This window comes from Pantherophis guttatus, chromosome 16 (genome assembly GCF_059756535.1).
Source record: "Pantherophis guttatus breed Tessera chromosome 16, ASM5975653v1, whole genome shotgun sequence".
Lineage (NCBI taxonomy): Eukaryota > Metazoa > Chordata > Lepidosauria > Squamata > Colubridae > Pantherophis > Pantherophis guttatus.
In genome coordinates, this window is record NC_142078.1 from 3564933 (window position 1) to 3579718 (window position 14786).

Sequence of the window (14786 nt, forward strand, 5' to 3'; positions counted from 1 at the left end):
CATGTACATTGAGAGCTTCTGCACCAGAGACAAATTTCACATTTGGCTAAACAAATTATTCAATTCAATTCCTCAGACATACATCGTAACTAAATGTCTTTCCACGCTCAGCCACATTTGTAGTTTCTTCCCCCATGTGGATCCTTTGATGTTAATGAAGGTCTCCATCCTCGGTAAAGCTGTTTCCACGCTCAAGGCATTTACCGTATATACTCAAGTATAGGCCGATCCGAATATAAACCGAGGCACCTAATCTACAAAAAACTGGGAAAACTTATTGACTTGAGTATAAGCCTAGGGTGGGAAATGGGATGGCAGCTGGAGGGTCCGCCCACCCGCCTAAAAGTCATTACTTCCTGGAAGTGGCCCAACAGGCAGAAGTGACATGCCCAGAAAGGGACTCCGGCCTTGCCCCGGAGCCACTGCCCACTCGCCCTTCACCTTGGGTCAGAGGCCAGGGGCCATGGATGTGCCATTCACCGAAGCCCCGGAGCCACCGCCTGCTCACTGCCTGCCTCAACCTGGTCAGGGAATGCACCATTCCCTGACTCTGGCCTTGTTGCAGAGCCACCGCTGGCTCACCCTTCGCCACGCGGCGTGTCCTACTTCTCACCTTTCTCCCGCAAGCTGCCTGTCAGAAAAGGCAAGCGCCCGAAAGTTACCAGTCGCTCGCTCTCCTTTTTTTTAATTGAAAAGTTTTATAAAAGATACAAACATTTTCTCCCCCCCTCCACCCTCACCCCATCCCACCCCCCTTGCCCACCCACCCCCCTCCCTAGACTTCCTAGAACAAGCACAGGGTATAACATTCACAAACATAAAACTAAAGTATGCTAACAATTTGTTGACTTCAGATTCTCCCTAGGTCTTTAACTCCTTATAACTCAAAGCACTATAAACATAAATTAAAGATTAAAGATGTTTCATTCATAAGCTATATGAAACTTCTTAGTCTGATACTTGTTTTGAATATAGTCAATCCATCTTCTCCATTCCGATATGTATCTTTCGTTTGAGTGATCTTTAAGATATGATGAAATTTTCGCCATCTCTGCCAAATGCGCAACTTTTATTGTCCATTTCTCAATAGTAGGTGGATCTTCCTTCTTCCAATACTGGGCCACCAGTAGCCTGGCTGCTGTTATTAGATTTAAAACCAACTTAGTCTCTATCACAGTACAATCCATAACTATTCCCAACAAAAAAAACTGTGGTGTAAATTTCATTCACTCATCATCGGCAGGTTGGGTGTGCGCGTGTGCAGCTGGCGCGTGGAACAGGGCGGCGTTGGTGGCGGCACATTCAAGAAGGAGAGTGAGCGACTCTGGTAACTTTCGGGCACTTGCCTACCCTGACAGCCAGCTGCAGGAGAAAAGTGAGGAGTAGGAAACGTCGCGTGGCGAAGGACGAGCGGGCGGCGGCTCCAGGGCAAGGCTGGTGTCGGAGAATGGTGCATTCCCTTACCTGGTTGAGGCAAGTGGTGAGCAGGTGGCGGCTCTGGGGCCTCGGGGAATGGCGCGGCCCTGTCTCCAACCCAAAGCGAAGAGAGAGCAGGTGGAAGAATAGAAATTAAAAAAGTTTTCCTACCAGATTCTGTGGGCGTGGTGTGGTGTGTGGGGGGTTCTTGTGACTGAGTGGGTGTGGCTGTGACATCGAGTTGGCCACGCCCACTCAGTCACAGGACACCCCCCCCACCAAGCCACGCCCACAGAACCGGTAGCGAAAATTTTAGATTTCACCCGAGTGGGACCCTAACTCGAGTATAAAACGAGGGGGGCTTTTTCAGCATAAAAAATGTGCTGAAAAACTCAGCGTATACACGCATATATACGGTACATGGTTTTTATTTATTTATTTATTTATTTTATTTGATTTCTATACCGCCCTACTCCCGAAGGACTCAGGGCGGTGCACAGCCAAACAATAAAACACATCCATACAAAATTTAAAAGTAGAATAAAATCAAACTAAATAATTTTGGCTCCGACAAATTTAAAACCCCGAACTATTTAAAACCAATTTTAAAATTGAATGTATAAAATACTAAAAGATATTTAAAAATTAAAATCTTTTATGAAAGAGGGAGAAAATTAGGCCAGGCCCGCCTGGTGAAATAAGGTCTTTAAAGCGCGGTGGAAGGTGTGCAGATCCGGGATCCTCCGTATCTCTGGGGGGAGCTTGTTCCAGATAGTAGGTGCCCCCACAGAGAAGGCTCTCTCCCTGGGGGCCGCCAGTCGGCATTGTTTGGCCGACGGCACCCGGAGGAGCCCCTCTCTATGGGACCGTACCGGCCGGTGGGAGGCTATTGGTGGTAGTAGGCGGTCCCGCAAGTACCCAGGTCCTAAGCCATGGAGCGCTTTAAAGGTGGTAACCAAAACCTTGAAGCGCACCCAGAAGACCACCGGGAGCCAGTGCAGCTCGCGCAGGAGAGGTGTTACATGGGAACACCATGTCGCTCCCATTACCACCCGCGTGGCTGCACTCTGCGCCAGTTGGAGCCTCCGGGTGCTCCTCAAGGGGAGCCCCATTTAGAGAGCGTTGCAATAGTCCAGGCGGGAGGTGACAAGGGCATGAGTGACCGTGCTCTTCTGTGGATTTTTTTATGTGAATAAAGGTTTCTCTTTGAAGACAAACTCTTGCCACAGTCCAGGCATTTATATGGTTTCTCTCCTGAGCAGATTCTTTGATGTTTATAAAAGTTTCCTCTCTGATTGAATGTCTTTCCATACGTCAGGAATTTATCTGGTTCCTCTAATGAATGGATTCTGTGATGCCTCTTAAGGCTTCTCTTCTGCCTCAAGCTCTTTCCACACTCCAGGCATTTATATGGTTTTCCCCCTGAATGGATTCTTTGATGTGTATGAACATGTTCCCTCCTATTGAAGCTCTTTCCACATTCCAGACATTTATATGGTTTTTCTCCTGAGTGGATTCTTTGATGTTTATAAAGGTTTCCCCTCCTATTGAAGCTATTTCCACACTCCAGACATTTATAAGGTTTCTCTCCTGAGTGAATCATTTGATGTTGATTGAGGTGTCCAACAACAACAAAGCTTTTTCCACACTCCAGACATTTATATGGTTTCTCTCCTGAGTGGATTCTTAGATGGTTTATAAGATGTCCATTTCTTTTGAAAGATTTTTCACATTCTGGGCATTCAAATTTCTTTTCTCCCAAGTGTATCCTTAGATGCCTTTGAAAATGTCCATTTGTTTTTAAGGATTTTTCACATTCCGGGCACTGATACTTTTTTTCTCCCTCTTGGATTCTTTGGAGATTCCTGAGTCTTCCAAAGGACTCTCCTCCCTCCAGGCATTTATTCAGTTTCTCTCTCCAGTGGGCCCTTTGATGTCTATAAAGGTTTCCCAAATGCCTGAAGCTCTTTCCACACTCCAGGCATTTATGAGGTTTCTCTCCGGAATGGATTTTTAGATGGCTTTGAAGAAGACCATTTGTCCTGAAGGATTTTTCACATTCTGGGCATTTGTATTTCTTCTCTCCTGTGTGGATGCTTATATGCCTTTGAAGATGTCCATTTCTTGTGAAGGATGTTTCACATTCTGGGCACTGATATTCCTTTCCTCCCTTCTGGATCCTTTGGGGTCTCCCGGGTCTTCCGAAGGAGCTTCTGCCCTCCAGGCCCGTCTCAGGGTCTCCGCCCGTTTCCTCCAACTCGCATCGCCCTCCAGGCAGCTGCCTTTCCCGGGCTCCCCCTGGGTTCATCCCTCCTGCAGTCCCAGAGCCCCCCGGCGTTTCCCCGCCGTCTCCAGGCAGGGCTGCTCTGCGGGGCCCGCTCTCCTCCTCCTCTCGGGCGATGCTTCCTTCCTTCCTCCGCCGGGCTCCTCCATCCTCCTGCAGGAGGGAAAGAGAGGTGGGTCACGGCTCCATCCCCTTCCCCACATGGGAATAAAATAGAATAAAAGTTGGAAGGGACCTTGGAGGTCTCCTTCATTAGTTTCCACTCATTGCTTCTTGTCCTGCCCCCCTCAGGTGCTTTGGAGAATAGCTTGGCCCCCTCTTCTTTGTGGCAGCCCCTGAGATATCGGAAGACTCCTATCCTGTCTCCCCTAGTCCTTCTTTTCATCAGACTAGACATACCCAGTTCCTGCAACAGTTCATCATACGTTTTAGCCTCCAGTCCCCTTATCCTCTCTGTTGCTCTTCTCTGCACTCTTTCTAGAGTCTCCACATTTTTTTTACATCATGGCGACCAGAACTGGATCCATTCTTCCAAGTGTGGCCTTTCCAAGGCATCATAAAGTGGTGTCAACACTTTGCGTGATCTTGATTCTCTCCCTCTGTTGATGCAGCCCAGAACTGTGTTGGCCTTTTTGGCAGCTGCTGCACACGGCTGGGTCCTAGTTAAGCGACTGTCCACTAGGACTCCAAGATCCCCCTCAGAGTCACCACTGTTGAGTGAGCTGCCACCTATACTCTCCCTGAGCATTTTGTTTTCCTTGCCTAAATGTGGAACCTCCTTTTTTTCTTTCAACCTTCAATTTCATTTTCTTAGATGGCGCCTAATCCTCCCCGGGTGGGCCCTGACCTCTTGCGGACCCAAAAGAGACCCTCCCAGACTGCGACTCCCAGCATCCCCTGCGCCAAACCTCCATCATCCGGGCTCCTCTGATCGCCGATACAGGGAGTTCCTTCCTTGCCCGATTGGCTTCCGGAAGTGGAGGTTTCGCGCCCTTTTTGCCAGAAGCTCCTCCTCTTCCTTTGGAGGGACCGCCCCCAGGAGTCTTCCTGCCTATCGCCGCCCTCCGCAGGGCAACCAATCAGCGTCCACCTTCCCTCAAAGAACCAGAGTGCGCCTGCGCGTTGCCCAGGGTTGTTCTGGTTCCACGTGGAGGTGGGCCGCTTAAATTTTGCGGTCCGTTCAGCTTTCCCCCCTCCCGGCATCCAGGCAAGCGGAGGTTGGGGGGCCCTTCTGCGGCTGCGACTTCCCCCCCCCCACACCATCGGAGGTCTATGCATAAGCGAGGTGCGGGGGAGGGGGGCACCCTTCCTTTGGAGGGACCGCCCCAAGGAGTCCTCCAGCCAATCGCCGCCGTCCCCCAGAGCGACCAATCGGCGTCCTCCATTTTCAGTCACCGAGAGTGCGCCTGCGCGGTGCTGACTCTCTGTTCTCGTGCGGAGGTGAGGCTGGGGGGGGATTTTCCCTTTGATCTTTGGGGTCCCTCTTCTCCCCCTCCGCCCCTCCCCCCCCGCATTCAGGCAGGCCGAGGTTGGGGGGCCCCCCTGGGTCTCTGACTCTCCCACCCTTCCCCCAACCGGGGTCTCTCCCTAGGCAAGGCGGGGGGGTGGAAATAAGGGGGGGCACCCAGGCAGGCGGGGCTGAGGGGTCTCCCCTTCCTCCTGGGGGGCTCCAGCCAGGCTCCTCCGTGGCCTCCAAGCAGCGACACCCCCCCTCAAGCTCCCCCCCCAAAAGACCCCTTTGCAAATCTGCAGGAGGGGGAGAAATCCCCCCAGGACACCCCCCCCATTAATATGTGGGCCTCTCAGCCTTTGCTGACCCCCCTCAAAGGTAAACCTTTCCCTCCGTTGCCCTCTGGAGGTTGGGGGCCCCCCGTGGGTCTCTGGCTTTCCCCCCCATCCAGGGTCCCTCCCTGGGGAAGGTGGGGGGTGGAGATCTAGTAGAGGGACGCTCAGGCAGGCGAGAGCTAAAGGGGCCGCAATTTGACATCCTTTTAATGTTCTTCTTGTTTTGCACCAAAGACCTGAGGGGATCTGATGCTGGAGCCCAGTGAGCTTCTCAAGCTGTTTTTAGGTGTATGTAGGAAGTTCCCTTCTCGGCTAACAGAATAAGAACAACCGAGCTGGAAGGGACCTTGGAGGTCTTCTAGTCTGACCCCCTGCTCATGCAGGAGGCCTCATCCCAAAGGTGCTTTTTCAAGAGGCAATTTGACTTCATTTGCTTTTCTTTGAAGATGTTTCACTTCTCATCCAAGAAGCTTCTTCAGTTCTTCAGAACCAAAGAAGCTTCTGGGATGAAAAGCAAAACACCTTCAAATGAAAAAACCAAAAAGTCCAGCTGCCTCCTGAACAAAGCACCTTTGGGACAATCCTGACCTGGATGACGGAGAATTTCTACAGACTTTTACCGATGCAATTGGGCTGAACCCCCTTTGCATGGTGTGGGGGTGTGAATGGATTTCCAGAGGGAAAAATTGCAGACTGCAAGAACCATTCGCACCACTCGGGTGACCCTGAGGACACAGATAAACCAGGGGCTTCAGCCACCCTCTCAAACTTTGGAGATTGAGTGGAAATGTGAGTTGGAAACAGTTGTGGGCAGCTGGACAGCTTTTCTACCAAAATGGGCTAGTTTTGCTGAATTGTTGCAGGAAAGATTTTGACCTCTGGGTTCCAATTTGGGGGCTATTTTGGATTTTTTATTTTTTTTTATTTTTTTTTTCTCTAGGAGGACACTTTGGGGATTGAGTTGAAATGCGAGTTGGAAACAGAGTGGGCAGTTGAACGGTTTTTCTACCAAATTGGGCTAGTTTTGCAGATTTGTTGCAGGAAAAAGTTTGACCTCTGTGGGTTCCAATTTGGAGGCTATTTTGGATTATTTTTAAAGCTCTGTAGAGATAGTCCTTGACCTACAACTATTTGCTTAGTGACTTAGTAAAGTTATAGCAGCACTGAAAAAAGCGGCCTTGACCAGTTTTCGCACTTACGACTGTTCCAGCATCCATGTGGTCAAAATCCAGGCGTTTAGCCACTGGCATGTATTTATGACGGCTGTGCTGTCCCAGGGTCACGTCATCAGTATTGGTATCTTTCACATCTGGTGTCCCACAAAGTCATTGGAGGATTCGCATAACAACTTCACAACTCATTTCACAATTGTAGGATATGACCTGCCAATTATGGCAAAAAATGGGGTGCAGCAACTGTCAAGAACAGAAATTTTTGTCTCAATTCTGATTGTAGATCTAGTTGGTACTACCTGTACAGTTTGGGGGCAATATATCCAACCGTCATGAACGATAACCCCAAAATACATCCCAAAGACAGTAAGAGGATTAATTCACGCAGCCCTGCCCCCAACTGCCTTACCAGCCCCTCCACAGACCCCACACACTCACAAACACGGACGGATTCACATGAAATCCCCTCCAATACTAACCCCTGCATATCTGTATTTTTCAACTTATTTTGAGCCCTTGGATGCTCCAGTTGACACACATATATATTTTCCTCCTCCACCCCCTCCCCCTTTGGAGGGGGCTCCTGCTGCTGCTGTTGCCCAGGCCAGTGTGCCCTGCGATGTAGCCCTCCACCCACAGACTGGCACCTTTTAAATGGCTAACTTAAAATGACATATTAGCCCTTTTAACATGGCAGTATATGCCTCTTTTTTAAGGTTAAGAATGCTTGTTTTTCCCTTCTTGACAAAGGCTCCTTATTTGATATGTGAGAAGTTGCTTTTTCAGCAACTACACAACAGAGTATTCCGAGTGTTTCTAAATATATCTGCAACTTTCAGGAAAGACACAAACCCAGCTGGGAAAGACTGACACAAAAATTGGTCACGTGTGGAATTTTATCCAGAATCAATGTTTTCTGTTTGCGCTTCACAAGCACTCAATGTATTTTATGGTTTCATCATTTCTTTACTGACTTCTATGAGGAAATTCACCAGCAGGAACCATTGGCAGGAGGTTCTCCTCCTTAGCTCCTCTCTAACTGGAGATGGTCTCCTTTTCTGCATGAATTCCGAATTTTGACATCCAGGATCAAGAATTTTCCTGCATCAAATAGAGGCCATGTAGTTGCTATTTAAAACAGACGAGTGAGTCACACATAGTGAGTTTATGTATTTATTGGGATCCTGCCTTTATTATTTTTACAAATAAGGTGGAGAACATATGCAACAAAACAAAGGAGAACGCCTGCAAGAAGACAAGGTCTTCTCCCAATGGTGACACTTTCCTCCTCTTTTCTCCCAACAACAACCCTGTGAGGTGGGCTAGACTGAAAGTGCGGCTGATTCAAACTTGAACTCTGCTCTCTTGCTTTCAACCCGGTGCCTTAATCACTGGATCCCCTTCATAGACTGCTATAAGGTCGCAGCCCCAGAAGAGCCCCTGATCTCCGCCTGCATCAATACAGAGAGGGCAACGAGGGAGCCGCCTGAATTGGTGACAGAGCCAGCATGATGCAGGTTGGGCGCAGGAGATGCTGGGAGTTGAAGTCCGGGAGGGTCTCTCCAGAGGCCTGGGAGCCAGAGGCCTAGTTTTGAGGGCGGGGAGGGACACAGGAAGCTGGGAAGGAGGCCGTGTCCCCCTGGAGCATACCTGGGAGACCCGTGGGAGGTGGGGGCTTGGGCCTGGCCTCCCCTGCGGGAAAGGGGACACAGCCATGACCCTCTTCTCTTTCTTCCCTGCAGGAGGACAGAGGATGGCGGCGGATGCAGGAAAGAGGCGCCAGCCGAGAGGAGGAGGAGGAGGGCGGGCCCCGTGGAGCAGCCCAGCCCGTCCCGGCACAGCTTCCCCGGGAGACAGCGGGGAAAGGCCGGGGGGCTCTAGGGCTGTAGGAGGGAGGAGCCCAGGGGGAGCCCGATGCGGGGCGGAGGAAACGGGCGGAGACCCCGAGACGGGCCTGGAAGGCGGAGGCTCCTTCGGAAGACCCCCAAAGCACCGAAGGATCCAGGAGGGAGGAAAGGAACATCAGTGCCCGGAATGTGGAAAAACCTTCAAAAGAAACGGAAACCTTCAAACTCATCTAAGAATCCACACAGGAGAGAAACCTCATAAATGCCTGGAGTGTGGAAAGAGATTCACTCAGAGGGGAGATCTTTATACACATCAAAGAATCCACTCAGGAGAAACACCTCATAAATGCCTTGAGTGTGGAAAGAGCTTCAGTCAGAGGGGAGATCTTTATAAACATCAAAGAATCCACTCAGGAGAAAAACATCATAAATGCCTGGAGTGTGGAAAGAGCTTCAGTCAGAGGAGACATCTTTATAACCATCAAAGAATCCACTCAGGAGAAAAACCTTATAAATGCCTGGAGTGTGGAAAGAGCTTCACTCATAGCAGCGGCCTTTATACACATCTAAGGATCCACACGGGAGAAAAACCTCATAAATGCCTGGAGTGTGGAAAGAGATTCAGTCAGAGGGGAAATCTTTATACACATCAAAGGAGCCACATAGGAGAAAAACCTCATAAATGCCTGGAGTGTGGAAAGAGCTTCAGTCTGAGGGGAAATCTTTATACACATCAAAGAATCCACACAGGAGAAAAACCTCATAAGTGCCTGGAGTGTGGAAAGGGCTTCAGTAAGAGGGAACATCTTTATACACATCAAAGAATCCACACAGGAGAAAAACCTCATAAATGCCTGGAGTGTGGAAAGAGCTTCAGTCAGAGGGGACTTCTTTATACACATCAAAGAATCCACACAGGAGAAAAACCTCATAAATGCCTTAAGTGTGGAAAGAGCTTCAATCAGAGGGGAAACCTTTATAGACATCAAAGGATCCACACAGGAGAGAAACCTCATAAATGCCTTGAGTGTGGAAAGAGCTTCAATCAGAGGGGAAATCTTTATACACATCAAAGAATCCACTCAGGAGAAAAACCTCATAAATGCCTTGAGTGTGGAAAGCGATTCAGTCTGAGGGGAAACCTTTATAGACATCAAAGGATCCACACAGGAGAGAAACCTCATAAATGCCTTGAGTGTGGAAAGAGCTTCAGTCAGAGTGGAGATCTTTATACACATCAAAGAATCCACTCAGGAGAAAAACCTCATAAATGTCTGGAGTGTGGAAAGAGCTTCAGTCACAGGGGACATCTTTATAAACATCAAAGGATTCACACAGGAGAGGAAGCACATAAATGCCTGGTAAGAAAGGTAATAAAATCCAATTAAAACTTTCACTTTTAATAAATTTAATACATTTTTTTCTTTTAATAAATTCCTTTAGTCTTCCAGGGCCATGCCCAGGGTCCCAGGCCTGAGTTTGACTGCTGTCGGTCATTCTTATGGCAACTAGCAGGGCAGGCTGTCCTGGAAGGGGCGGGAGGCCTTGTATGAGTCTGGATGTCCATCTGATGTCCATCTGTCCATCTGATCCCTGATCCAAGAGCTGCAGTTGAGGGCTACTCCGATTGTTAGACTTTGAAGATAAAGAATGGAATTCTGAGGCCTGCCCTCAAAAGAATATATATATACCCATACATATGCTACGTACACATTAATCACAGCCCATTTAGATTACATAACAAGAGACTTGGGAGTTCACAAGGTGGATACTTCTTCATATGGAAGAAAACTGACTGAATCTAATGTGCTGCTTCGGATACCGCAGAGCCTCTTCCCAGCAGTTGTGGAGAGGATGTGTTGTGTCCCAGACAATCCTGCAGAACCTGGTCAGGCATCGTTTCTAGCTGATTAGAAACCAGTTGAGTTTCTGGGACGGAAAGTTCTTCAGTGGGATGAGACATTTTATTTTGAATTTGAGAATTCCCATATTTATATCTTCTGAGTTTGCAAAACTTTATTGAACTTTATTGAGGAGAACATCAGGGTAAAGATCAACAATGGCATTTTCTTTTCCTTGAAAAGCCAAACCGAGTCTAGGAGGACAGTTTGGGGATTGAGTTGAAATGCGAGTGGGAAACAGTGTGGGCAGTTGAACGGTTTTTCTACCAAATTGGGCTAGTTTTGCAGATTTGTTGCAGGAAAAAGTTTGACCTCTGGGTTCCAATTTGGGGGCTATTTTGGATTATTTTTAAAACACTGTACAAATAGTCCTTGACCTACAACTATTTGCTTAGTGACTTAGTGAAGTTATAGCAGCACTAAAAAAAGTGGCCTTGACCAGTTTTCACACTTACGACTGTTCCAGCATCCATGTGGTCAAAATCCAGGCGTTTAGCCACTGGCATGTATTTGTGACGGCTGCGCTGTCCCAGAGTCACGTCATCAGTATTGGTATCTTTCACATCTGGTGTCCCACAAAGTCATTGGAGGATTCACATAACAACTTCACAACTCACTTCACAACTGTAGGATATGAGCTGCCAATTATGGCAAAAAATGGGGTGCAGCAACTGTCAAGAACAGAAATTTTTGTTTCAATTCTGATTGTAGATCTAGTTAGTACTACCTGTACAGTTTGGGGGCAATATATCCAACTGTCATGAACGATAACTGCAAAATACATCGTAGAGACAGTAAGAGGATTAAGTCAGCCAGGCCCTCCCCCCCAGCTGCCTTGCCAGCCCCTCCACAGGACCCCCACACACACACACATGGATTCATCTTCTCCTTTCTCATCCCTCCTCCTTTCTGAAGGGCCCCTTTGGAAAACTGCAGCAGAGGGGGAAATCCCCTCCAATACTGACCCCTGCATATTTGGACTTTTTTTCAGCCCTTGGAAACCTGATGCTCCAGTTGACACACATACATATTTTCCTCCTCCACCCCCTCCCCCTTTGGAGGGGGCTCCTCCTGCTGCTGCTGCCCAGGCCAGTGTGCCCTGCGATGTAGCCCTCCACCCACGGACTGGCACCTTTTAAATGGCTAACTTAAAATGACATATTAACATGGCAGTCTATACCTTTTTTTAAAGGGTAAGAATGCTTGTTTTCCCCTTCTTGATGAATTCTCCTTATTTGGTATGTGAGAACTTGCTTTTTCAGCAACTACACAACAGAATATTCCGAGTGTCTCTAAATACATCTGCAACTTTCAGGAAAGACACAAACCCAGCTGGGAAAGACTGACACAAAAATTGGTCACGTGTGGAATTTAATCCAGAATCAATGTTTTCTGTTTGCGCTTCACAAGCACTCAATGTATTTCATGGTTTCATCATTTCTTTACTGACTTCTATGAGGAAATTCACTAGCAGGAACCATTGGCAGGAGGTTCTCCTCCTTAGCTCCTCTTTAACTGGAGATGGTCTCCTTTTCTTCATGAATTCCTAGTTCTTCTGCCTAGGAACAAGAATTGTCCTGGATGAAATGGAGGCTATATAGATGTTTCCTAAAAACACATTTGCGAGTTGTAGGATCTTATTTACTAGAATCCTGGATTTATTTTTACAAATCAGGGGGATATTTTCCTTTGTTTCCAACAAAATAGAAGAATATTGGTAGCTCAGGTTTGAAATGAGGGGTCTTTTTAGCTCCCTGAGGCCCCCACACCCTTCCAGCAACTATGATGTTAGCTAGGAAGTAATGAAACGTACAACGCGCCCCCCTCCTCTCTTCCCCCAACAACAACCCTGTGAGGTGGGCTGCACCGAAAGAGGGACTTGAACTCCGGGTCTCTTGCTTTCTACCCTGGTGCCTTAATCCATGGACCAAACTGGGTCCCCTTTATAGTCTGCTATAAGGTCGCAGCCCCAGAAGAGCCCCTGTTCTCCGCCTGCCCCAATACAGGGTGGGGGGTGGGGGGGAGACTGGATCTGAAATTTCAAGGGAAGCGGCTTGAATCGCCAAAAGAGAAGCCCGGATGTTGCAGTTTGGCGCAGGGAATGTTGGGAGTCGCAGTCTGGGGGGGTCTCTTTCGGGTCCGCAAGAGGCGGGGTCTTCGGCCTGGGCCTGCCCTGCAGGGAAGGGGACGCAGGCGACACCCTCTTCTCTATCTCCCCGGCAGGAGGACGGAGGATGGGGGCGGATGCAGGAAAGAGGTGCCGCCCGAGAGGAGGAGTGCAGGCCCCGCGGAGCAGCCATGCCCGGTCCCAGCGCGGCTTCCCCTTGAGACGGCGGGGAAAGGCCGGGGGGCTCCGGGGCTGCAGAAGGGATGAGCCCAGGGGGAGCCCGGGAAAGGTGGCTGCCTGGAGGGCAATGCAGGGAGGAGGAAAAGGGCGGAGACCCCGAGACGGGCCTGAAAGGCGGAGGCCACCCCTCCACTGGTAACCATAATAACTATCGACACCACACAGGCACCATCTGGCTGGTTGGAGGAAGAAGGACGCTGAATGGTCTCTGCGGGGCGGGTGTCGATTGGCAGGAAGACTACGTGGGGCGGTCCCTCCGAAGGAAAAGGTGGAGCTTATGAAGCTTCCACTTCCGGAAGTAAAATGGTCACCGAGGGAAGCTGCCTGAATCGGTGACAGAGAAGCTGGGATGATGCAGGTTGGGCGCAGGGAATGCTGGGAGTTGAAGTCCGGGAGGGTCTCTCTGGAGAAGGCAGGCCCGGGAGCCCAAGGCCTAGTCTGGGGGATTGGGCGGGGAGGGAGACAGGAGGCTGAGAAGGAGGCTGTGCCTGCCTGGAGCATGCCTGGGAGGCCCGTGGAAGGCGGGGGCTTGGGCCTGGGCCTCCCCTGCGGGGAAGGGGATGCAGCCGTGACAGTCTTCTCTTTCTCCCCTGCAGGAGGATGGAGGATGGTGGCAGATGCAGGAAAGAGGCACCGCCCAAGAGGAGGAGGAGTAGAGCGGGCCCCGCGGAGCAAATGCATTGGTTACAATTGATGCTCCCCAACTTCGGATTCTTTTGCCTTTTGAACATCTCAGAAAGATTGGAAAAACCTCTCAAGAAACGCCAAGGTCCCCAGTGTGTTTTCGATCCTCTCTAGTCTGGTCTCTTTGCTGCCGCCCAGAACTGTCCCGAACTGCAGACCAAGACCACAGAAAAGGTTGAGAAGGGAGACCCCGATAACCCCACGGTCCTAGACCTGGACTAGATCAAGGACGCCTTTGCCCAATGTGTGGGGCCCAAAGGCCTCAATGGGAACCAGTCCAGGCCATCTGCACAACTCAGTGAACCCAGCTGGCTGTGTTTTAAGGGTGCCTTTTCCCCCCAAAATAAACCTATGAGGGAGCCTCCCACTGTCGGGAGGAAAAGGGCCCTTCATGCAACCTGTATCTTGAGCCAAAGGATCCGGGCTCTTGGTGGAGGAGAAACCCATCACTTGTGGTCATGGGAACCCAACTGCAGCAGCTCAGAAACCCTGGCAACTACAGGGAAGGGCTGGCTCTGCTTCCCTGTCTCCATCCCGTCCATCGAATGGCCAGCTTGATGAACGGAAGGACCGAGATGGGGGATTGTTCACCTTGCTGGTTGAGAATATCCCAAATTGTCTTCTCAGCAAAAGCATCTTTGATCGCATCCTACAAAGCCTCCAGTGGTAGAGGACGTGCCCTGAGGGTTCAAAGGGTCCCAAATCCCCCTTTCTGGGCATAGCCACACCCGGAAAGCCTTTCTCCTCAGAGTCCGTGGGCAGTGAGGGAGACGTGGCGGCTGCTGGGGCAAACAGCCCCACCCTTTGCTTCATGCCACAGTAAGGGTCTCCGTGCCGTGAGGCCAAAGCCCCACTCCGCTTCTCTGCTGCAGAGGGGAAGGTCAGCTGGTGGAGAAGGCCAGGCCCTTCCCTTCCTCCAGGATGGGGCAGAGCAGGAGAAGAAAAGCTGTTGCAGGGATCACCTTGGCTGCTATACTTGAAGGTATCGCTAATTTATTGTTTTTGAAGTGTGTCTCTTGTGATTTGTGGGAAGGACAGGTGGGGAAAGGAAGCAAAGAGTTTGAATTCTTTCCCTTCCCTCTGAGAAGTCAAAGAGCTGCCAAATTCATTCGAAAGAACAGAGATCTTGGAGTAGAGAGAGAAAATAAAGTTGTTGAATAAACTGTTTGTGAGCCAAGTTCTTTGGAAATTATTTTCTCAACCCTCCGGGACTAATGCAGGTGTAGGAAGGAAACGCAGGGAGAATAAAAAAGGGAGGAGATGCCTACACATCAACACCCAAAGTATGAAGAAGAAACAGAGGGAACCTGACGTCCCAGAACACGAGAGCAAAGATGAGATTTCTGCCGT

General features: G+C 49.6%; 3 protein-coding genes across 14 annotated transcripts in view; 1 reads left to right on the forward strand and 2 right to left on the reverse strand.

Annotated features, from left to right (window-relative positions):
• Positions 1-14786, reverse strand: part of LOC148111769 (uncharacterized) — a 332684-nt gene that overhangs the window by 14858 nt on the left and 303040 nt on the right. The gene's annotated exons all lie outside the window — the stretch shown is intronic.
• On the reverse strand, positions 1841-4731 carry LOC148111770 (uncharacterized). 2 transcript variants are annotated; one of them, XM_087879804.1, is made up of 2 exons: positions 4609-4731; positions 1841-3853 (listed from the first exon to the last, which is right to left on the reverse strand). In XM_087879804.1, the coding sequence occupies exons 1-2, from the start codon at positions 4615-4617 to the stop codon at positions 2513-2515; spliced, it is 1350 nt and encodes a 449-aa protein (XP_087735930.1). In that variant the 5' UTR covers positions 4618-4731; the 3' UTR covers positions 1841-2512. The 2 variants fall into 2 exon arrangements, with proteins under 2 accessions (XP_087735930.1, XP_087735929.1); XM_087879803.1 differs by having other exon boundaries at positions 4100-4629.
• On the forward strand, positions 4713-14603 carry LOC148111771 (uncharacterized). 11 transcript variants are annotated; one of them, XR_015730152.1, is made up of 5 exons: positions 5983-8174; positions 8400-9874; positions 11397-11598; positions 12918-13110; positions 13349-14603. XR_015730152.1 is itself a non-coding variant. In XM_087879792.1 (4 exons), exons 3-4 carry the CDS (start codon positions 8411-8413, stop codon positions 13406-13408), a joined length of 1524 nt encoding a protein of 507 aa, XP_087735918.1. In that variant the 5' UTR covers positions 4713-5140; positions 7868-8174; positions 8400-8410; the 3' UTR covers positions 13409-14603. The 11 variants fall into 11 exon arrangements, 6 of the variants coding, with proteins under 6 accessions (XP_087735918.1, XP_087735920.1, XP_087735922.1 ...); XM_087879792.1 differs by lacking the exons at positions 11397-11598; positions 12918-13110 and adding an exon at positions 4713-5140 and having other exon boundaries at positions 7868-8174; XM_087879793.1 differs by lacking the exons at positions 11397-11598; positions 12918-13110 and adding an exon at positions 4782-5140 and having other exon boundaries at positions 6426-8174.

Bases quoted from the DNA above. Each gene is read 5' to 3' on its own strand.
- LOC148111771 (XM_087879792.1), top strand. From the start codon at position 8,411: ATGGCGGCGGATGCAGGAAAGAGGCGCCAGCCGAGAGGAGGAGGAGGA. The intron at 9,875-13,348 runs GTAATAAAATCC...TCTCCCCTGCAG, and splicing joins ATAAATGCCTGGTAAGAAAG to GAGGATGGAGGATGGTGGCA.
- LOC148111770 (XM_087879803.1), bottom strand. From the start codon at position 4,123: ATGATGAACTGTTGCAGGAACTGG. The intron at 3,854-4,099 runs GTATGTCTAGTC...TCCCTCCTGCAG, and splicing joins TGAACTGTTGCAGGAACTGG to GAGGATGGAGGAGCCCGGCG.